Source organism: Falco naumanni, chromosome Z, assembly GCF_017639655.2.
Source record: "Falco naumanni isolate bFalNau1 chromosome Z, bFalNau1.pat, whole genome shotgun sequence".
In the NCBI taxonomy this organism is placed as follows: Eukaryota; Metazoa; Chordata; class Aves; order Falconiformes; family Falconidae; genus Falco; species Falco naumanni.
The window spans coordinates 71835256-71857800 of record NC_054080.1 but is presented as its reverse complement, the minus strand read 5'-3'; the positions used below and the strand labels follow the sequence as shown (position 1 = coordinate 71857800).

At 47.1% G+C, this 22545-nt stretch overlaps 1 protein-coding gene across 2 annotated transcripts in view; it reads left to right on the top strand.

Moving 5' to 3' along the window:
• Positions 1 to 15301, top strand: part of EGFLAM (EGF like, fibronectin type III and laminin G domains) — a 77938-nt gene extending 62637 nt beyond the window's left edge. The window contains exons 18-24 of one of the 2 annotated variants that reach the window (XM_040580290.1): positions 2285 to 2465; positions 5106 to 5129; positions 7307 to 7385; positions 8234 to 8377; positions 13082 to 13165; positions 14225 to 14328; positions 14883 to 15301. In XM_040580290.1, the coding sequence (XP_040436224.1) occupies positions 2285 to 2465; positions 5106 to 5129; positions 7307 to 7385; positions 8234 to 8377; positions 13082 to 13165; positions 14225 to 14328; positions 14883 to 15037 (771 nt within the window). In that variant the 3' untranslated portion in view covers positions 15038 to 15301. The remainder of the gene's footprint in view (positions 1 to 2284; positions 2466 to 5105; positions 5130 to 7306; positions 7386 to 8233; positions 8378 to 13081; positions 13166 to 14224; positions 14329 to 14882) is intronic. The other variant, XM_040580291.1, reaches the window with a different exon arrangement.
• The last annotated feature ends 7244 nt before the right edge of the window (positions 15302 to 22545 follow it).

The following is a 22545-nucleotide window of genomic DNA, read 5'->3' as shown; positions in this document are numbered from 1 at the left end:
GAGGGGCACAGTCACCTCCCTCGCCCTGCTGGCCACGCTGCCTTTGGTGCAGCCCAGGGTACAGTCGGCTTTCTGGGCTGCGAGTGCGCATTGCTGGTTCATATCCAGCTTTTCATCCGTCAACAACCCCAAGTCCTTCTACTGTGGGCTGCTCTCAATCTGTCCTCTGCCCAGCCTGTATTTGTGCTTGGGATTGCCCTGACCCATGTGCAGGACGTTGCACTTGGCCTTGTTGAACTTCATGAGGTTCACAAATTAAAGTGGATTCCAGTTCAGCTAGTGTATTCTTGTACCACACAGCAGCTGCACACCTCACTGCCTTCCCCTCTTATGTTTTTACATGGGGCACATGAATGGAGGAGGTCTTTTCCTTTGTTGGCAGACATTAGGGATGATGTTCCAGTGCGCTCAGCTGTTCATGGATGCAGCTCTCTTCTGGGTAAGAAATCTGTAAATCCATAGTAAGTCCTAAAAACTAATCAAAAGTTCAAAATGGACTTACATCCCTAGGCATACTTGGATAAAACTGCAAGGTTGGTCCTGAATCCTCAGAGTTTTAAATTATAGAATTATTGCATCATATTTACTTAAATAAAAAGCTCTAACAGTGCATCTCATAACAATTGATCAAGGGCAGGAAGGTAATTGCAGTTCAGTGTAAGTGGTCTCATCACTTGGTCCAGCATTTTTCACTCTTTGTTAGCTGTCTAGCAGAAAACATGAAGTTCAAGATAATTCTGGGAGTTTGTAATAGTGATGGGAACAGGTCAGTCACACGGGCATCATCGGAAAGGTGGTCTTGACTAAATACAGTGCATTTTGAGAGGGCGAGATAGGGACCCTAGAAGCAATTGACATAGCTCACACTTACAAGGTGAGTAGCTGTACCCTAGAGTACAGAGGCACTGGTAAGGACTGCGAAATGCTGGGTGTGAGCCCACCCTTCTGTGCTGTAGTTAGGAAGGAAGGAGGTGGATTTGCCTTCCCAGAGGCCTGACTGGGCTGTCAAGGAAGAGTGTTGCCTGCCTTTCGGGCACTGGGAAGCTATTAATTGACTGCTGTGTATACACATAGTAGGATTTTGGAGAATTGTATAGAAATAAAGCTACAAACATCACCAGGTACTGGAAAACATGTTGTGTATAGAAAGACCTAAGACCTCAATCCGTGTAGTTACTCAGATAAGGGTAAGAAGTGACTACTGTAGTCTGCTAGTTCCTACGTGAGGGTGAGATTTCTTGGAGTACCTGAGTCTGAAATGATGCAGAAAAGGGCACGATGAGAAGCTGAATATAAGTTTAATCCCAGGAATGAGACATATGTTTAAGAGTAGCGTCTTGTTAACCTCTGGGTAGCCAAAAGTTAGAAGGAAGCTGAAAAGGCAGCGGAGGCTTCACTGACCCATTTTTATAACAGGACTGGATGTTTTCCTGCTGTTGTTTAGAGCTGTTTCAAACAGAGTATGCACAATGCACACCCCTCCCCCAGTAGGACTCCCTAAGATGCATCAATTGAGTTATGTAGGAGCCAGAGTAACTATTACCATTCTCACTTCAGGCCCTAAAATCTGTTTGTGAAAATGGACTTCTTGTTTCAAGGTCACTGGCATCAGAAGCTGTACCCACGTGTAACCCCTCTGCCAAGTTATCAGCTGAGGTTATAAAAATGTCAGGTTATATTGGAGAACTTAGGCTGCTGACACATTGGAAAAATGCCAACGTTTAACAGTTCTCTTCAGTTTATATGCACATGGTTTTGTGAGGTAATTAATTATGTTTTTCATCCATCTTAACTGTAGCTTCTTTCCGGCAAGATGAGGTACTAGAAAGCAATAGACAATGTGAAAAACAAGCTGTTCTACTTAGTATTTCTGTTGTCAACATGTCTTCTGGGGGGTTTCCTGATCTCAGGAACACTCTTTCTCAGCAGTGTTCATCTAATTTTACTGTTCTAGCTCACAGCTCAGCTACAAAGCATTGCACCAGCATTCAGATACAGAACTGGTGAATCCCACACAGCTTCACCCCACATGGGGGTTGCCTAAGGCTGTTTAACAAAACACAAAAGAAATTAATCTCCAGTGGGTCAGGGTGAGCAACAGAATGAGTTGGACCTCTGAGACTGGAAAACACACATTACAATAAACAGTTTTTTAGCCAAGTTTTGAGGGTTGTTTCTCTGAAGTCTTTTAGATGGGTCTTCTGACAAGCAGTACAACACTGGGAATTTGAAAGTTTTTAGCATATGTTTTCCTCCCCTCCCCCTGTTTTTTTTTAACACATAGATTATCTTGAATGACTGGACAATCGATGTGAAACAGGATTTCACTTTTGGAATCAACCTAGCAAATGCTGCCCACCCCTGTGTGAGCTCACCATGTGCAAATGGGGGCACCTGCGTTCCCAAGAAGGACAGCTATGAATGTGACTGTCCCCTGGGCTTTGATGGGCAACATTGCCAAAAAGGTAATGATGGCTGCATTTCAATCCAGAGATCTGGAGTTGATCATAAAAATAAGTGAGATTTAGCACCTACAGCTGTGGTTTTACACATCCCTTAAAATAGAAACACTGGAGGCCAGAGCTCCCTTTGCATCCGTGCACATTCCATTTACCCAGGGATGAATTCCTTCTGTTACTTAGGAACATGGTAACTGTTATTCCAGCACAGAGCTATGATCCATAGATAGCAGCCTGGTATCTGGTTGCTTGTGGTGGCCAACACTGAACACTTCATACACATTTCTAATTATGCAGTGCTATACAAAGGGGGAATTCCTGCCAACATCCCCCAGCCAGTGATTATGTTACATCATAAAGCATGAGCATCGATAACCCTGGTAATTTTATCTTCCCTAGGGCTCACAACAAATGCTGTTCTCATATACAGAAAGGTCTAGTCCTTTTTTAGACACTGACTACTCTGATGGTAATTTCACCATCTGCACAGATCTTGCTGTAGTACGGCAATGGAGACCACCAAGGAGGGAAACCTGCCCAGATGCACATTATTCTTCTTTCCCCAGAGCCACTGTAATAGTACAAACCTTAGATTCAGGAAAGTGCTCAGACTGTGTGGTGTCAAAAAAAAATGTCCTTTGGGTTATTCCACTAGATGGAGATGTTTCCCTTGTATGAGACTTCAGCTTGAAAAATTTCTGAGGGAGGATTTTGTAATGTAACAGTGAGCTCAGTTCAAAATAGCTGACTGATATTATTGTCCTCACTCACTCCTTCATTTCTCACAGGCACAAACTTCAGAGTTGAAAGTAGTGGTTTTGGTTAAATCATGATGAATAGATTGAGCAAAAAGACAATATCTTAGAACAAAAACAATTTACTAAAATACAATGCAAGAAACCCCTTTGCTTACGTTGTTGTGGTCTAGCTAATTGCTGGAGCAACGTCATTTATCCTGGCTTCTTTGTAGGGAGGAGGGAGAATTGTGATATTGGCTTGCTAGGTGTATGCAGGGTGCTAAGCTCCAGCCTTCAAGATAGTATCTGCAGCAGCAGCAGCGAGGTCTCCAGGGGGAGTCAAGGCAGGTGAATGCTTTGCAGCTTGCGTGTGTGGCTGCCTGCCTGTTCAGTGAGCTCCTGTGCATTGCTCGGGCCACAGCCCCTCGCCACTTGCCTGCTTCCAACCTGTGCTAAGCCCCAAAAGCAGTGTGCCGAGCTGCCTGCCACTGCACCTGCCTTGTGGCACTGCTGTGCTGCTGCTCAGCTGGCAAGCCACTGCTCTCCTCCCTCTTGTAAGATGTGTGGGTGTCCAGGCTTTCACGGTCAGTCTGACGGGCCTTGTGCCTTTGGCTGAGGCTAGATCCTGGGGGTTGCTTCCTATGTGCATCCAATCATTTTCAAAAATGTACAAAAGCATGAGTCACCTGTTTTTGTGGTTTAACCCCAGCCAGCAGCTGAGTACCACGGAGCTGCTTGCTCACGCCCCACCGCTGGTGCGATGGGCAGGAGAATTGGAAAAAGGTAAAACCCATGAGCTGAGATAAGAACAGGTTGATAACTGAAATAAATAAATAAATAAAAATAATTAAAAGATAAAAACCAGTAATAACAACAATAATAACAATAATAATTGTAATAAAGAGAGGGAGAGAAAGAAATAAACCCAAGGGAGAAAAAAACCCCAAGTTGCTCACCACCTGCTGACTGATGCTCAGCCAGTTCCTGCTGCCTGTGGCTGCTGTTCAGGTGCTTCTCCCCCTGCCCACACACACACGTGCAGCCTCAGCTGCCACTGAAAATCCAAGTTTTTGCTGAGAGATGTGCGGAGAGTACGGAGGTCCCTCCTGAACCACAGTCCACAGCAATCTTGATGAAGTGGAACAGATTTCTCAAAATAATTCTTACCTGTGTCTCTTCGGTAGGATGTAGACACGGCTAAGGCAGGGTGCATGTGTGTGTCCACTTCTGTTTCAGGATGGGATTTTGGTTAGTGCACTCAGCTGGTACGTGAATGGCTGCAGGTGCAGTCTCCATCCTGCTTGGTGGTAGGCAGCTGTAACACTGCCCTGAAAAATAAAAGTGCTTGTGAGGGACTGTGACTCATTCTTCAAAATTATACAGGCCACTTATAAAACTCAGCTTAAATGATGCTGGTATGAGGTATATGAGATATTGATTCATATCATAATGGATGGTTGGCTGAGGACTCTAATATTAGAGTTTCTGCTGGCCTTGCTGCGTTTTATATCTTCTGTCCAAGTTGTGGGAAGCATTACAGGTATTTTTATACTTAATTGTGAGATGGAGTAGAACAGTAAATTACTGCATTCCCCTGGTTAGAGCTGATCCCTGGGTAAAGCATGGTGAGTCACTGGGATCTGAAAACTAGGACTAGCAGACGAGTTTGGTGCTGGTCCTACCTGTCTGCACCTTTGTGTGTTTTGAGCAGGCAAATATAAATACTTGGAGCAAAACAATAATAGAAAAGTGCTACCTTTATGGATGATTATAGTTGCTTATGAAAATGGGAAGCGGGGATCACACATTTGCAGAAAGGTGGGCGTGAAATTGGATGAAGGGAGATTCTTATGCTATAGAAAAATAAAATGAAAATGTTCTTGTTTTGTTTTGTGCTGACTCACTGCAGAGTGTGGAAGTTACTGCCTAAATGGTAAGTACTGCGAATGATGTGAAAACTGCTCAGTCATTGTGCATCTGTATCTGCTCTAGCACGCTGGATTTCCATTAAGCCTGGCAAGCTTCTGTCAATAAGCCAGAATACTTTCTGGGGTTGTATAGTACTTCCTTAAACATCATCCTGCTGATATTTTAAATTGCATCCAGAGCACCTGCTAAGAGCAGACCAGTGTCTGTGAAGCTGGTCCATGCATCTGCAAAGCAGTGGGGCCAGCTGTCCGAGGGCTTTGTAGGGGTAGGTGCTACTTCAAGCTACCCTGCAGTTCAGAGCTCACTCCCACTTGTCATGAGTGCCTCTTTGCTGAATTGTGACGACCAGAGAGTGAAGGTGTTTGGTCCTAGATCTCCTTACTGGCCTGTTCCCTTCCAGTTGCAAAGATCCTGCATACGTCAAAGGTACTGCTAAAATTTACTTGGTTTTTTGCAGCCAAATTCAGTGCAACAAATGAAGAGCATACAGAAGAGCAAGCTGAGATAAATGGCCATCAAACTCCATAGACAAAATCAGAGTGCTAGAGCAAGGGCAAGGGCTGCTGCATGGCACAGGCACCTTCCACTGCTGAAGGGAAGAGAAGCAGGGGTCTAGTGCTGGTGTGGGACGTGGCAGAGGAAGGGCTCCTTTCATGCTCTGCTGCCATCTGCCATGGTCAGAGACTGTCCAGTGCAGAAAGCATCAGACCTGGTGAGGAATGTCTGGCCCAGTGTAACACATATTTTGCAATCTTCCAGCGATGCTGGCAGGCTGCAGGCTGTGGGCCACCTGTGGTTGTTTCTTTAGACACATTAGACAGCTTTCCTGATTTTGCTATGGATAAAACAGGCGTTTGTCACCATCTAAAATTCTCAGTCTTGGCACTTAGAGCTAAATTTCATATTGCTGTTGTTGGCTACCAGACTACACCAATTGTTGCATATCTGTATTACAGTGAGCTCTTAAAGCCCAGTCGGCCTCTGCGTTGCGTAACGAAAGCAAGCATCCATGCCCTGAAAAGCTTGAAATCTCTATAGATGGGATTAGCTGTGGGTTGAAGGGATTAGTTCTCAGGAGGAAAATAGGATGAAGGCAGCTCTTTTAAGGAATTTATAAAATTGGTTTATATTAATGCAGCAGTCAGTTGTGAGCGATCAGCAGCAAGCTGTCGGATGTTCACCCAAAAGCTCTGTTTAGGCCAGTGCTTATAGCCTACCAAAGGCTGTGTATCAGGGATGCTCAGTGATTTATATCACACGTCAGAGTTATTTTACCAAAGTTTTCTCCATGGGCAGCCATACACCAGCACCAGGTCTGGTTGCAATGTGTGCTGCTGTCCCAGCAGCTGTACACCACAGCAGTATCAGGGGGTGTCCCTAGAGAAATGGGAGATGCTGTGTGTGAGACACTGGTGAGCTCTGAGCAAAACATCCTCCAAGGCAGCACTGCAGCATATCAAATATATCCGCCAAGAGGCTTTGCAGCCTCTGTCACACAGCCTTTAGTGTAGTCTCAGTTGCTTTCAATAGACCTTAAAGGGATTAGGGTCATCCTGTATGTCCTCCCTGGAAACAGCCTCCCCGCAGCACTGCACCCCAGGGTTGAACCCTCAGCAAGCAGCAGCCACTCTGTGCAAAGTCACATACACAAAAGAAGAAAATGGACAGCTGACAGGTCACCTGTGCTGTCACCTGACCTCACTTTGCAGGGGTGAGCGGTCCCAGCATGTGTTCTGCAGCTGGTGCTCCATAACGAGCCGAGGAGGAGTTTCTTATACTAAGAACAGAAGGTGGTTAATGGACAAGATTTGGCAGGAGGGTGGCTTGAACCACACAGAGAATCAAGGAATGTGGAAGTGGGGGTAAAAACAGAATTTTCAATGTTTTCCTGGTACTTCATATTTTACTGTGCTAACATTTATGGTGGAGCAATACATTAGGGCCATGACATGAAGGCTGTAGGTATAGGGACTGTCACCAGTTTATAAACTACCTCAACTACTGCTGCTACATTTAGGTATGAACTAGCTATGCCTTTTTGCAAACCAGCGTGGGTTCAACTCAGTTCTGTGCCACCAGCAGGTACCTGCCAATGCAGGAGTAAACCAGTCTTGTCTCTTCTTTTGCCTTCCATTTCAGTGTCAGCCGGCATTCATCTTCAGTTTTTTATTTACTTTTCAGCCATTACAGAAGCAATTGAAATCCCACAATTTATTGGTCGCAGTTACCTCACGTATGATAATCCAGATATCCTGAAAAGGTAATGCATTTCCTGTGAACGTAACTATTCTCTTTGTTAACCAATATAATTCTAGGAGCCTCATGTGGCAGGGTGTTGCATATTTAAGTGTTTTAAGCTGTATTTGGCATATTTCTAAATTTCAGGGAAAATAATACATTTTCTATGCTTATGGCTCAGTTGGTTATAATATCCGAACATCCTGCAGCCTGTAGAGTACTGGCATGCACAGCATATATCTGGCATGGAGAAGGACTGGTATGTGCTCTCTGAAAGTAGAGAGGCATACAGAGGCTGTATCTGTAAAGAGACTAAGGATTTTAACTCTTGCTGTAGCCTAAAATTTAGATCTTCAAGACTTCTTTTTGGCTGCTCTGTATCCTGGAAGATGCCCAAATTCCAGTAAGTTGTGGGTTATTTTAATGAATTCCTCCATCTACCTGTATTTCAGCCACTAGCTAGAGGAGGCTTCACAGATGTCCTCACCTGCAGCTCAGTACCACCTACCTACCAGGACTTTCTGATTTGCCCTTCTTATGCTTCTTCCACTGCCTTCTGAGGGCACCAGATCTCCTGGACATTTTCAAAATGTGTTGTTAAACTCAATTTCACACAGAGCTTGGCAAGAAAACATTTATTTTTGTGGAGTAACCAAGTGTTTGGGATTCTGCAGGGACAAGTTAAATTCCCCCACTCTGAAATGCTGGGAATGGAGATGTGAACCGGAGTCTCGCAAATCGGCATGTAGGCGAGTTGCAAGACAGTAGCCTGCAAGACCAGCAGAGAAGAAATACAGCATCGTCCGTTACATGTTTTTGAAGACTGTCCCAGCTCAATATTTTACTATTATTTCCTTCTACATTAAACAGGGTATCAGGATCAAGAACAAACGTGTTCATGAGGTTTAAAACCACAATGAAGGAAGGTCTTTTGATGTGGAGGGGAGATGGTCCCATGCGACCTAACAGTGACTTTATTTCTCTGGGCCTGCAAGAAGGAGCATTAATATTCAGGTAAACTCTCTCTGCCTTATTTGCATTGCATGCGGTACACTCAGGGGTCGGAGAAATTGCCACAATGCATCCAGTGCGCTTGTCCTTTTGGTGTAGTGTGAGACAATTACATCGTAAGGTTTTGTTCAGCGATGGGTCACATTTGTCTGGGACAGGATGTGAGTTGAAGAGGTGATGTGGAGCAAGTCTGCATCATTCCCGTTCCCTTCTTCCCTCCCTCCCAATTTTTAAAACATCCACTTTTAATGTGATTTTCTAAAAGTCACCTTATGAGGGTATGAGTACTGTCAGAAACTCCCCCAATGCCTCTTGAAGCACTTGCCATCTCAGTTAAGGAAAGCAGGTGTCGGGTGTGCAAAGAGAGCAGGGGTCAAGGAAAAGCCCTGCTGATGCCTGTGCTCACTGCAGGCTCACTCTTTGCTGCAGAGTGCACATGGCAGCAAGGCTCACACCTTGCCAAACCCCCAAATATCCCACCCTGTGACACAAACCCAGGTGTCGCCAGGCTTTGTTCCTGCCACCAACCACAGAACCGCTTATTTAAGAAACAATTACTACTCTCAAAAAGCTGAAAGTGGGAGTGTTGGGAGATGTTGGGCTGAACTCATGTTCTGTCTCCAGAATCGCTTTCACCCTTTCAGACACTTAGACTGTGCAGCTTTTTGCATGGTGCTTTTCTGGGACTCCTGCATTTTGAAAGCCCTGTTTTCTTCATGATCCCCTTTTAGGCTGTATAAGGCAAGAAACCGTCAACTACAAATGCCATCATTATTATGGATTGTTGTGAGACACTGTTGATTAAATGACAAAGATTTTGTTCATCATTTAAGCTAATTTGAAGCTATCTTTTACTTACTTTACAACAACTTTTACCTGGTTGTTGTTTGCTACCATGGATGCATAGACAAATTGCACTTTTCTATTAAAATTAATTTATTTTAAGCTTCTTTTCCATGTGATTTTCTGCGGTTGGTTTTGCAAAACCTCTTAGATGCCTCATTGTTTTATAAACAAGGAATTGACTCTGCAGAAATGGTGCATTTCTTAGATAACTTTGGGAGGCCCTGTCTTATCCTAGATGCATGGTACTAAGTGGCTGATCTATTCTGTCTATTTTCTAGGCACAGTGCATATTTATTAGGGTTGTTGCTATCCCCCAGAGATGAAGATACACCACAGTTTTAGATCAAAACAGCTGAGTTTTATTGAAATAGCTGCACCTTCCACATGCATTTAGAAGGTGAAAAACTGCGATCCCAAATGAAAACTCCTAGCATACTGAAAGGGAGCACTGAACAAGATGGGGAAAGGGCAAATGCAGGAAAAAAAACTCTTTTTCTTTCTGGAAGAGTGATACTCATGCGACTTTCCCACCTTTTGAGAGGTGACATCAGAAGAGTGTCAGGGCTGCGAATTGGTCAGAAGTATTTTCCTGCAGCCCAAAATTAGATATCTGTGTTCTGGTCCAGTTTGAAATTTGAAACATACCTTTTTTCTCCCATTTTCCTATTAGATTCCCTGTACAGTGTAAATGCTGCTGTAAATCCTTTCTGTTGTTCCCTGCTTCTGTAGAAGCTTATATCACTGTTGTAGGGGATCCCCATTCACTAGGGATATGGATCTCATATTTGTAGGAAGAGGTCTAACAATTAGATACAATCCTGAGCACCCAAACCTTTCTGTAGCTCTTGACCTTAAAGACTCAGGAGCAGCCTGTCCCCCCCGTGCCAAAAGACGAGCTGGCAGGGAAGACCAGCCTGGCTGAGCAGAGAGCTTTGGCTGGAACTCAGGGGGAAAGCAGAGTTTTCCACCTTTGGAAGAAGGGGCAGGCAACCCTGGAGGGCTATAGCGGTGTCGTGAGGTTATGCAGGGGGAAGGTGGAGAGGAGAAAGCCCAGCTAGAACTCAGGCTGGCCACTACTATAAAAGATGACAAAAAAAGAGTTTTTATGATTATAGTAGAAACAGAAGGAGGGCCAAGGATAATCTGCATCCTTCATTGGGTGCGGGGGGGAGCACTGCCACACAGGATGAGGAGAAGGCTGAGGTGCTTAATGCTTTCTTGCCCCAGTCTTTAACAGCAAGCCCAGCTTCCCTCGGGGTACTGAGCCCCCTGAGCTGGAAGGCAGGGTGAGGAGGAGCAGAATGAAGTCCCCACAGTCCAGGGGGAAACGGTCAGTGACCTGCTGCTCCACTGAGACACGCACAGTCTGTGGGGCTGGATGGGATCCACCCGAGGGCACTGAGGGAGCTGGTGGAGGAGCTCGCCACTGCTCACCGTCATGTCTCAACAGCGCTGGCTAACCCAGGAGGTCCCAGAAGACTGGACATCAGCCAACGTGACACCAGTCTTGTAGGTACAAGAAGGGCAGGAAGGAGGATCCAGGCAGCTACAGGCCTGCCAGCCTGACCTCGGTGCCAGGGACGGTTATGGAGCAGATCATCCTGGGTGCCATCCCGTGGCACGTGCAGGACAGCCAGGGGATCAGGCCCAGCCATCATGGGGTTATGAAAGGCAGATGGACCTGATCTCCTTCTACAAGATGATGACCCACCAAGTGGGTGAGGGAAAGGCTGTGGATGTTGTCTACCTGGATGTTAGTAAAGCCCTTGACACCATCTCCCACAGCATTCTCCTGGAGACACTGGCTGCTTGTGGCTGGGGTGGGTGTGCTCTGTGCTGGGTTAAGAGCCGGCTGAGTCCAGAGCGTGGTGGGGAATGGAGTTACATCCAGCTGGCAACTGGTCACCAGTGGTGTTCCCCAGGGCTCAATACTGGGGCTGGTTCTCCTTAATATCTTTATCGAGATCTGGAAGAGGGGATGGAGTGTCCCCTCAGTGAGTTCGCAGGTGACCCCCAGCTGGGGGGAGCGCTGATCTGCGGGAGGGCAGGAGGCTCTGCAGGGGGGTCTGGGCAGGCTGGAGCGATGGGCCCAGGCCAGTTGTGTGAGGTTCAACCAGGCTCAGTGCCGGGTCCTGCCCCTGGGTCACACCAGCCCCCGCAGCGCTGCGGGCTGGGGGCAGGGGGCTGGGAACTGCCTGGGGGGAAAGGGCCTGGGGGGGCTGGTGGGCAGCCGGCTGGGCATGAGCCCCCCGTGTGCCCAGGTGGCCAAGGAGGCCAGCAGCACCCTGGCTGGTGCCGGGAACAGCGTGGCCAGCAGGGCCAGGGCAGTGCTGTCCCCCTGCCCTGGGCACTGGCGAGGCCGCCCCTCGACTCCTGTGTTCAGGTTGGGCCCCTCACTGCCAGGGGGACGCAGAGGGGCTGCAGCGTGTCCAGAGACGGGCAGGGAGCTGGTGCCGGGGCTGGGGCACAAGGCTGGTGGGGAGCGGCTGGGGGAACTGGGGGGGTCAGCCTGGAGAGGAGGAGGCTCGGGGGCACCTTGTGGCTCCCTGCAGCTGCCTGACAGGAGGGTGTAGGCAGGGGGGTCGGTCTCTTCTCCCAGGTGACAAGTGAAGGGCAAGAGGAGAGGACCTGAAGCTGCGCCAGAGGAGGTTTACATTGTATATTAGGATATTAGGAAAAAGTTCTTCACTGAAAGGTTGTTAAAGCATTGGGACAGACTGCCCAGGGAGGTGGTGGAATTGGCATCCCCAGAGGTATTTAAAATACGTGTAGATATGTTACTTAGTGACATGTTTTAGTGGTGGACTTGTCAGTGCTGGATTAGTGGTTGGACTTGATGATCTCAAAGGTCTTTTCCAACCTAAGTGATTCCATGATTCTAGACAGGTATCTTCATCCTGGGTAAAAGGAGGTGCTTGTTTGAGACTCACTGAACCTCTGGGGAAGAGTCATATTTAGGATAAAAATTTTGCTCTGGGCAGCTCACGACTTAATGTGCTGTTCTCAAGTACCTTATCCTGGCCATCAACTTCATTCCAGGTTCAGCTTTTTTGTAATAGATGATGGCATTTGCTTTAATCTCTCTAGCGTGGTGCAGGCTGAAGGCTGACAGCAGGCTGGCTCAGGCTAATTCATCCTGCTTATGTAGGCAGTTGAGCACCCAGAAGCTCACTGTGTTGTAGCATCTACTTCCCCTTCAGGAAGGTTGGCCCACATTGTTGGGACCCAAAAATTAAGATGCCTGGAGTGTAAACGTGATGGGAATGTTATGTCTGCTGAGTAATTTTAGTAGCAGCAAACACAAAGTAATAATCCTCTACAGCTGAAGCAGGGAACTCTATGATTATCTCTGTTTTTATTTATTAGGCTTCATCCTTTCTAACATTACAGGTCTCAACCTTCCCTGTAATTCAGATGATTTATAGATCTGTTATAGGTCATGTGCTTATTTGGTCTTGTAATTATTTATTTATTAACCCTGTTTGCAGCCTCCTGCTGCTGTCTCCCATTTGGCCAAAGGCCTGTAGGTCACTGACCTTCATAACCTCCTGTTTTGGGGAGAAACTTCCATGCAGAGGCACCCTACTTGCTCCCATGGGATGGTGGTGGTGGTGGTACCTACTCTGATGTAGGCAGGAGGGGGTTTTACCTATTGCCCCATGACCCTGACTTTGCAAAGTAAGTGTGTTGCTGCTGGGCTTCCACAGGATTCCACTGGTCCCCCCAGAGCCGGAGCTGTAAGGGGAGCTCTGGGAGCTGAGCAGTTAGGGCACAGAGTATGGATGTCTGAGCCATTTGGCAGCCAGCCAGCCTTTGCAAGGGAGGTAGTGACATTTTAATTTTTTTTTTTTTTAATTGTAGCTACAATTTGGGCAGCGGCATTGCATCCATCACAGTGAATGGCTCTTTCAGCGATGGCCGGTGGCACAGAGTCAAGGCTGTTCGGTAAGTGGCCATGCTTCATCTGGAAGGCATTTTGGAGCTGCCCTGCTGTTAAAGGTGCTAGCTGGTGTGTCTGGATGCTGGTCAGGTGTGAATCACTGTGGCTTCACGCTCTCACATCACTTAGGAGTTAAACTGTTAGCAACTTGGCTGTTCCAGGACAATGTACACAAGATTATTGTGTTAGAGGTTACAGTGCCAACTCAGTGCAGCTCAAGGCAGGCTGCCAAAGTCACACAGGGCTATTCTGGGGCTGTGACAGACATTCTATTAAACCCATACCATTTGGGTTAAGAGTAATTTTTTTAGTGTCTGCATTTTTAAATTCCCTAGTGAGCATTTTTGCTGGCTGGCACAAGCACTGGAGCACGGACAGTGTATGGCTACTTTCTCGATTTGGAGGAGGTGCAGACATTTTGCAGTGTATATATAGCTCATATTTATAACTCATTACCTCATGGGAGTCAAGAGTGCCCAGCATAGAAAGCACACACCTCTCCATGAGATGTTGGTTCCCTGGAAATTGCAGGCTGACATTAGCACAACTTGTTACCAAATTCAGTGAGAATAGGAACCCATCAAATGGCTCTTCTGTCAGCATGGTTATTGACTGTATATAAAATGGAAGCAGCGTAAAAGCTTTAGTGAGAAACAAAACTGTTCATATTTAGTTTGCCTATTCCTTCCCTAATGTTGAAGCTTTTGCTGTTTGCTTTTTATATTACATCTTATTTTTGACATGTCCGACTCTGTCCATGTTCACTTCTCCCCCAGCTGTGCAATTTACTTCTTTCCCAGTTTTTTCTGCCCTGTAAATGTGTCCCACAGCCTTTGTAGTTCTCTGACATCTGAGTCTCTGGGGAGAAGAAACACCCCAATGGGTCTAGGTTGCTGTAGCACACTGCTGTCCATGGGGCTCCCCAGCGTCAGTCCCAAGCCTTCACCATGAAGTGCCCTGATGAGCACTTAGTCGCCCAGGTCACCTGGCAAGAGGGAGATGCTGCTGCTCCTCCTTCCACCTGGCTTTTGGCTGGATGTATTAGAGTTTGTTGTTCATTTCAGGGATGGACAATCTGGCAAAGTAACCGTGGATGATTACGGTGCCAGGACTGGTAAATCCCCTGGGAAGATGAGGCAGTTAAATATCAATGGGGATCTCTATGTAGGTAAGTGTTTGCTGTTCACACCAGGACCCAGATGCATTTTTGTGTCTGTTGTGTTTGGTTGGCTGCAAGGCAGAGCATCCCCACTTCATCCGTCTCAAAGTGAAGGCTTCACACAGCAGCCCCTGGTCCCCCACAGCCTGTTTTTTGTAGAGAGGCCTCTCTGGGTTGTAGCGGGTGGACCGGTATGACTGGTATGAGAAGGGACCAGCGCCATAGGGTGCAGTACCTCCAGCAGATATACAGAGAATTGGTGAGTGACAGCTGCAAAGTCTGCACCTCATTGGGAATCCGGGCACAAGCTTATTCAGCTCCCAACTGATGCTACAATTTCTGCAATAAATAATTAGCATCCTAGTTTATTAGCTCCTGCTTATCTCTTCTGTACTTTCAAGTGCTTAAAACTGTACTTAAAAAACCCACATAGCAACCTGTAAATGAAAATTAACTTCTGAGGTCTGCTAGGAAGGCTAATGGCATTGCTTGGCGTGCAGTCTGCTAAGCAGGAGCAGACACCTATGTCGGTGAAGAGTTTCTCATCACTACCTTTCCCCCAGGTGGCATGAAGGAAATAGCCCTGCACACGAACAGGCAGTACATGCGGGGCCTGGTGGGCTGCATCTCCCACCTCACGCTTTCAACTGATTACCACATCTCGCTGGTGGAGGATGCCACTGATGGGAAGAACATCAACACGTGTGGGACCAAGTGACAAGAGAGGAATCCTGGTGCTGAGGATCTATCGTGTGCTTGTGTGTGTGGCTGAACGTGAGCTGGCTGCCAGAGCCCTTTACAGCCAGCCCACATTCACCATCTGGGAAGGTGACAGAGCCAAAGGGACCCCCGCCCCCCACCACGTCCCCCCCCCAAAAAAAAAAAAAAAACCCAAACAAAAACCCAAAACATTTTCCCCTCTCCTTTCTTCTCCTTTTCTGAACAAACCAAACCAAATATTTTGTGTATGAACTATCCCCTCTACCTGTTAAGTTGTTAAGTGTTTAGCAAACACTGAAGGTTGTGCATCGGTGCAACAGCAAAGAAATGTGTGATGTTACAAATAGCTCAATGAGTGTGTTGTGATCCTTAGGTTATCTTTTGTAGTATCAGAGAAAGAAGCCTTGAAACACATGCATTCATCCCACCCTGCAGTAGTACAATGACTGTGCTGTTCAACAAGTACACCATCAGGCTGTGTATCTATGCATTCAGATACACGTCCCAGAACAAGCGATTCTCCTTACCACTCTCTGGTTTAGCTGAATTGTATTTCATCCTGTGTAAATAACAGCTACAGTGACTGGTTTCAAGATATTTTTGTTTGTTGAGGAGGAAAGTTCTTAAAGTCTACTTTTTTATTACAAGCAACAAAATCAGTGAACCAATTTTGTAGAAGTAATTTTATACTTGTATATTTTTTATAGCAGCAGCAGACGTGCTTATGTGGTATAACTTTTAACATTTAGGTGTACTACACAACTAGCTCTTTGCACACTTTCCTAAAACCTGTAGTAAACTGTGGTTTAAATTTGTTACATAGGAGGCTTAATGTCTGTATTTTACAGTTTTGGTGGGGATATTTGTGAGTTACGACTCATTTTAAATCTTTTTGTTTTGTAAATTTTGACAGTTTAAAATTGTACATTATGAAGCTTTCCTGGCTTAAACAGATTAAAAGATAAGGAAAAAACTATAAAATGCTTGCTACTGTGGTATTATAAATCACTTTTTTTTTTCTTCTGAAAAACAAGAAAAGAGATGTGCAAGAGACCTTTGTGGGTCACAGTCATCTTAAAATAATATGTTTTCTAGGCCCTGGACCAACACTTATGCAACCTTGATTGCCAAACTGTAATTTAAGCAGGCAAAGAGTGTTGTCAAGACACTAAGGAAATAGTCCAGAATGTCATAGTTTGGAGATTTTTCTTAACTCTTCGTTCGAAGTGGATCAGTGAGCCATCATGGGGGGAGAAGACAAACCTGCCATGCAGCAGGATGCCCCATGGCTTGCCCCGTGCTGGCAGTGGGAGAAGCACAAACCTCCCCATTGGTGCAGGGTCATCTGAATGCCTGTGACCATGAGATGGTGGAATTCAGGATCCTGCATGGAAGAAGGGCAGTAAGTAGGATTGCAACCCTGGACTTCAGGAGACCTAACTTTTGTCCTCTTCAAGGACCTGCTTGGAGGAATCCCATGGGCTAGGGCTTTGGAAGGTAAGGGGGTCCAAGACAGCTGGCTAATATTCAAGCATCATGTTCTTCAAGCTCAAGGTAAGTGCATCCCTATGAGTAAGAAATCAAACAAAGGGGGCAGGAGACCTGCATGGATGAGCAAGGAGCTTCTGGCAAACCTCAAACAGAAGAAAGAAGTTTACAAAATGTGAAAAAATGGACAGGTCACTTGGGAGGAATATAGGAATGCTGTCAGAATATGCAGGGATGCAGTGAGGAAGGCTAAGGTTCATTTGGAATTAAATATCTGGTGAGGAACGTCAAGGACAACAAGACTGGCTTTTTCTAGTGTATCAGTAGGAAAAGGATGACTAGGGAAAATGTGTGCCCCCTGCTGAATGAGGTGGGTGCCCTGGTGACAAAGCACATGGAGAAGGCAACATTACTGAATGCCTTCTTTGCTTCAGTCTTTACTGCCAAGGCCAGCCCTCAGGAATCCCAGACCCTGGAGGCAAGAAAGTCTGGAGAAAGGAGAGCTTTCCCTTCGTTGAGGAGCATCAGGTTAGAGGTCATTTAGGCAAACCTGACACCCACAAATCCATAGGCCTTTATGGGATGCACCCCCGAGTGCTGAGGGAGCTGGCAATTGTTATTGCCAAGCCACTCCCTGTCTCCTCTGAAACGTCCATGGAGAACAGGAGAGGTGCAGGAAAGCCAGTGTCACTCCAGTCTCCAAAAAGGACAAGAAGGTGGACCCAGGAAACTACAGGCCTCGGGTCATCCTGCCCTCCATCCCTGGATAGGTGATGGAACAGCTCATCCTAGAGGTCATCTGTAAGCATGTGGAGGAAAAGAAGGTTACCAGGAGTAGTCAACAGGGATTCATCAAGGGGAAATCATGCCTGACCAACCCAGTAGCCTTCTGTGAAGGAATGAGTGGCTCATTAGATGAGGGGAGAGTGGTGGATGTTGTCTACCTTGACCTCAGCAAGGCTCTTGACACTGTCTCCCATAACATCCTCATAGGTAAGCTCAGGCAGTGTGGGTTGGATGAGTGGATGGTGACAGGGCGTGAGAACCAGCTGAAGGGCAGAGCTCAGAGGGTTGTGATCAGCAGCACAGTCCAGCTGGAGGCCTGTAGCTCACGGTGTTCCCCAGTGGTCAGTGCTGGGTCCAGTCCTGTTCAACTCATTCATGAATCACCTGGATGAAGGACTGAGCGCACCCTCAGCAAGTTTGCTGGTGATGCAGAACTGGGAGGAGCGACTGACACACCCGAAGGCTGCGCTGCCGTTCAGCGAGACCTGGCCAGGCTGGAGAGTTGGGTGGAGAGGAACCTCATGAAGTTCAATGGTGCAAGAGTGGGGTCCTGCCCCTGGTGAGGAACAACCCCACGCACCAGCACAGGCTGGGGCTGACCTGCTGGGGGGCAGCTCTGCGGGGAGGGACCTGGGACTGCTGGTGGGCAGCAAGTTGCCCATGGGCCAGCAGTGTGCCCTGGTGGCCAAGGCCAGTGAGATCCTGGGGGGCATTAGAAGGAGAGTGGCCAGCAGGTCCAGGGGTGTTGTCCTCCCCTCCTACTCTGCCCTGGTGAGGCCGCATCTGGAGTGTTGTGTCCAGGTCTGGGCTCCCCAGTTCAAGAGAGACAGGAAACTACTGGAGAGGGTCCAGTGGAGGGCTACAAAGACGATTAGAGGACTGGAGCATCTCCCTTATGAGGAAAGGCTGGGAGCGCTGAGCCTGTGTAGCCTGGAGAAGACTGAGAGGGGATCTGATCAATGCATGCAACTATCTTAAGGGCGAGTGTCAAGAGGAGGGGACCAGGCTCCTTTCAGTGGTGCCCAGCAGCAGGACAAGGGGCAACAGCACAAACTGCAGCACAAAAAGTTCCATCTGAATCTGAGGAGGAACTTCTTTACCTTGAGGGTGACAGAGCCCTGGAACAGGCTGCCCTGAGAGGCTGTGGAGTCTCCTTCTCTGGAGACATGCAAAACCCGCCCAGACATGTTTCTGTGCAACTTACTGTAGGTGAACCTGCTTTAGCAGGAAGTGGACTAGATGATCTCCAGAGGTTCCTTCCAACCCCAACCATTCCATGATTCTGTGATTCTGTGAGTTAAAAGAACCTGATGTGGCAAAAGCAATGGAGATGGAGGTTTCTGCTGCATGTTTACTGTGCCCGGAGTACTCCGGGCTCCTTGGGAGCTAAAACATGTTCCCGAGACTTGTCTCACCTACAGCTGACTGTAAGCAGCTGCAAGCTCGAGTGGAAAAACATAAGGTAATGGCACATGCAACTGCCAAGGAGACCCCAGCTCCTCTTGTGCATGCTGAAAGGGACACCCTGGTCACTTAGGTGAAAGATCTTGTGCACCTTGTGGATATAGCAGCAGTGGTTAAAACCAGCTACAGACACTTGCTAGAAATAGAAAGAAAAATACATGGTGGTGCCAGCATGTAGTGCGCACCTGTGCTCTGCCCCCTGTTCTAATCACACTTCAGAAAAACTGTCCATAGAAGACATGGACAGCTTGCAGTGAAGCTGGAGACACTCAGTGCTGTCCTCCCAGGAGAAGCAAAACTTTCATTTGGCTTGGGGAGCCCCATGGGGAGAGAGAAACCTGTGCACAACTGGGGAAACAAACAAAAAAAAACCCCAAGATAAAAGTATGTATCAAGATGTGGCTTTAGAATGAAAACAAGTGGAATTTGATGCCATGGGATGTGGAGAGGAATTGCGCTGAGTTTGAAAAGGAGTAAGAACTGAAACCTCTGGAGACTGAAGGTCTTGCTGGCTGCTCACTGCAGCAGCCCTGTGGTGGTGGCTGCTGGAGAGGGAAGACTCATGTTTAATGAGCTTCAGGGGTTTCCAAGATGGTAGTGAACTGTCCTGACCTGGTGCAGAGATCTGACAGGCTGTACCCCTGGTCCTGGGGGTGCTGTGCTGCTGGTGATGGGCGACAACACTGGTCTAGAAATGGCATCATCCTCCGCTGTTACATGTGCCTTGCCTTTCCCATCCTTTCATTTCTGTCACAGGGTTTGGAGAGTGATTCCAAGACAAACATCTGGCAGGAGAGGTCTCTATTTTAAGATAATTTACTGCAGAATAACAGGCATTTTGGTAGAAGGCAACACTTCTCCAGAACAAAAGCTGCTTTTTGAAATGCAGGGTAGGGGGAGAGCGGGTAGGAAATACCTTCATTGTTGTGGAAAAAAAAAGCAACAAATGGCAGCTTCCCAGATGCCCGTTTCCAACTGTGTGTATCACCGCACAGGAATTTGGAGCTGGTGGCATCACCCTGCTGCAGTGTAGACTAAGCACAAGCAGCACAGCTGTGTGGTGCCAGCCAGGCAAAGGGGAATAGCAAAGATGCTGTGGGGCTTGAATCTTCTAAAGAAAAGAAAAAAAGAAGGTCCTTTCTGCATCCTTTTAAAGATAGTCTGAGAAACTTCCGAAGAGGGAAGCATCCCACATCCATGTCTTCAGTCTCTTTGCTGAAGCTTGAGGCTGGGTGAAAGGCATGGGATTTCACTCAAGGGGCTGAGCAGGAAATAGAGGCCAGAAACTCAGGAACATCTGACCAGATGTGGAGGGTCAGCCACCTCCTCACCCTCTGATGCTGGGCCAGGGAAGGAGAGAAGAAAGGTATACGTGCATGGCAGAGTGCTTAGTCATTTTCCTAGGAACTGGGCTGGATAAGCTGCTCACTGTCTCCAAGGCTGTTTATTAATCACGTTATTTATTGCTTGGGCCATATCAGATGCTCAGTGTGACACTGTGCTACTACAGGATGAGCTCTTGTCCTTTGACAAAGCCATGTCCTTTTTCTCACAGGTACCGGTGCAAACCAGCAATGAAACCAGCAGTCCCAGGTGTTTGTGTCCCTCTTTGCGGTTAAATCCCCCTCCTAAAATTGCAGTTCTTAGCTTTCTTTGTAATATTTGACATTAATCCCAAAAGACATTCCCCTCCACTTTCTAAGGCTCAACACCTGCCTTGGTACCAGCTTTGGGTGGGCTGAGTCAGGCTTTGTGCTGGGCACTGCATGTTGGGCAGAGCTGCTCCCTGCCTGCACCTTGCCCTGCCTAAGGTATAGCACATCTTGTTGCTCTTCACCACTTCTCCGTCTCTCTGGGGATCAGCCTTTTGGGAACCAGAGGTTAGGTTTACTCAGGCCATCCTAAAGCAAAATAAGGAAGGAAAAAAAAAAAATAAGGCAAGCAAAGGAGATGTCAAGGGGAACTAAAGCCAAACGAGGCTTAGCAGTGGTCCTAATGGTAGGCAAATTCTTGCTGCACTGGTGTGTCCTGGGTGGTCAAAGGTGAGGGGCCAGGAGCTCTTTTCCATCCCAGTTCTGCCAGCCTGGCCCAGCGAGCAAAGATGCCAAGAAGAGAAGGGGCTGCCAGGGTTTGAAAGCTGCCCATGACCAACAGGCATTAGCCTGTCACAGTTGCCTGTTAATGTTACTGTTTTGTCAGCCAGGCTTTGCTTTTAAAAAGGTGAATTTCATGCCGTTCATAAAGCAGAATCAGCCAGGTGGGATATGCATCATTCCAGCTCTGCATATGCAGCTCCCTCCATGGCAGCATCACTCCTCAAGGGGCAGATCTCCTCACTGTAAAGGACTAGATAAAAGGCAGCTGTGGCTTACTCATGGAGAGCAGCAGCCACATCCCATCAACCAGATAAGTCTTTTTATTGACATTGTATTTCTCTGTGTGTGTGTGTGCGTGCATTGTTTGGTTTTCCCTTCTCCAAAGCTACTCCTGATGTCCAGGTCGGGGCACTGCGTGCTTTAGCACTCTCCCACTCCACTTTTCCATTGGTTTGAGCCACCACGGGCACTCCCAGTCCCCTCATCTGGCAACGTTCCTTTCCCTGTGCTTGGGCATCTCACACATGAGTAACAGCCTGGCACTGGCAGATGCAGTTTGTGTAGCTCTGCGAGGTCCTGGCTTTCCGCTCCTACAGACAGGACCCGACTCGCCTGCAAGTGCCCTCTTCCCAGACTCCCTGCAATGGAGACTGCCTGGCAGTGCTGCGACTGACTGCCCTTATTCCTTTCAAATATCCGCTCACTGTCAGAGCATTTTTCTTTGTTTATTGTGCACAGGACAAAGACAACATTGTTCTTCTCCAGCCGCTATTTCTTTCTTAAGTTTCCCTCAGCCTTCCTTTCTAGGAAAACAATGGTGCTGGTCCTGTCCTCACAGCTCCTACAGTGTTTGCCAGCACTGTACTTTACTGTGATGTATGGGGACACCATGGAAGAAAAGGAGCTGCTGAGCACTGACACCCCATGTTCAGGCTCAAAACCAGCAGCTTTCCAACCCTTTTTTTCATTTTGCAGACCCTTAAATGTTTTGTAGTGGCAATAGCAGCAGTGCCTCTGGTTGCATTTTGTGAACATGGTGGATTTTAACTCAATTTTCCTGTCTTTTGAAGACACCGGAGGGGCAATATTTAATATGTTATTTATATTTTCTCTTGCTTCCATTTTTTTTTCCTTATTACAGCTTTTAAGGTTGGTGTCAGCAAAGCAGAATTGAAAAATGGCATCACTGGTTTAGATCATATTTAGGCAGTTTTCATTTGAACTGATGCTTACCAAAACACAGATTTTTAATATTTTTTTTTTAAGAACTAACAATTGTCTGGTACACGGGGACTCTAACCTTTATTTATACGTTGAGAGTAACTTTTTGCGGCTGCAAATTTGGGGAATGCTGGAGGCTAATGCTACAGCCAGTGGCATGTTAGGAGCAGGCAGCGCTGACAGCACAGGGAGAGTCAAGCAGAAGATAAGGATGTGTGCTGGAACAGGGCCAGGAAACAAAGACGGTTCAAGTCCCTCTCCCCACCCTTGTCCTGACGGTGAAAAATGGGGCAGTCGATGCACTCCATCTTTACCCAGACTTGAAATCAGTTGCTGATTTTGTAGCACAAATTATTCTCTTTGAATGGCTGTGATGCTATGTGAAACTCAGACTGGTTTTCATTTCTTTGTAGAAGTGCCTGTATTTGTAGTTCCCAGGTACCTCATAACT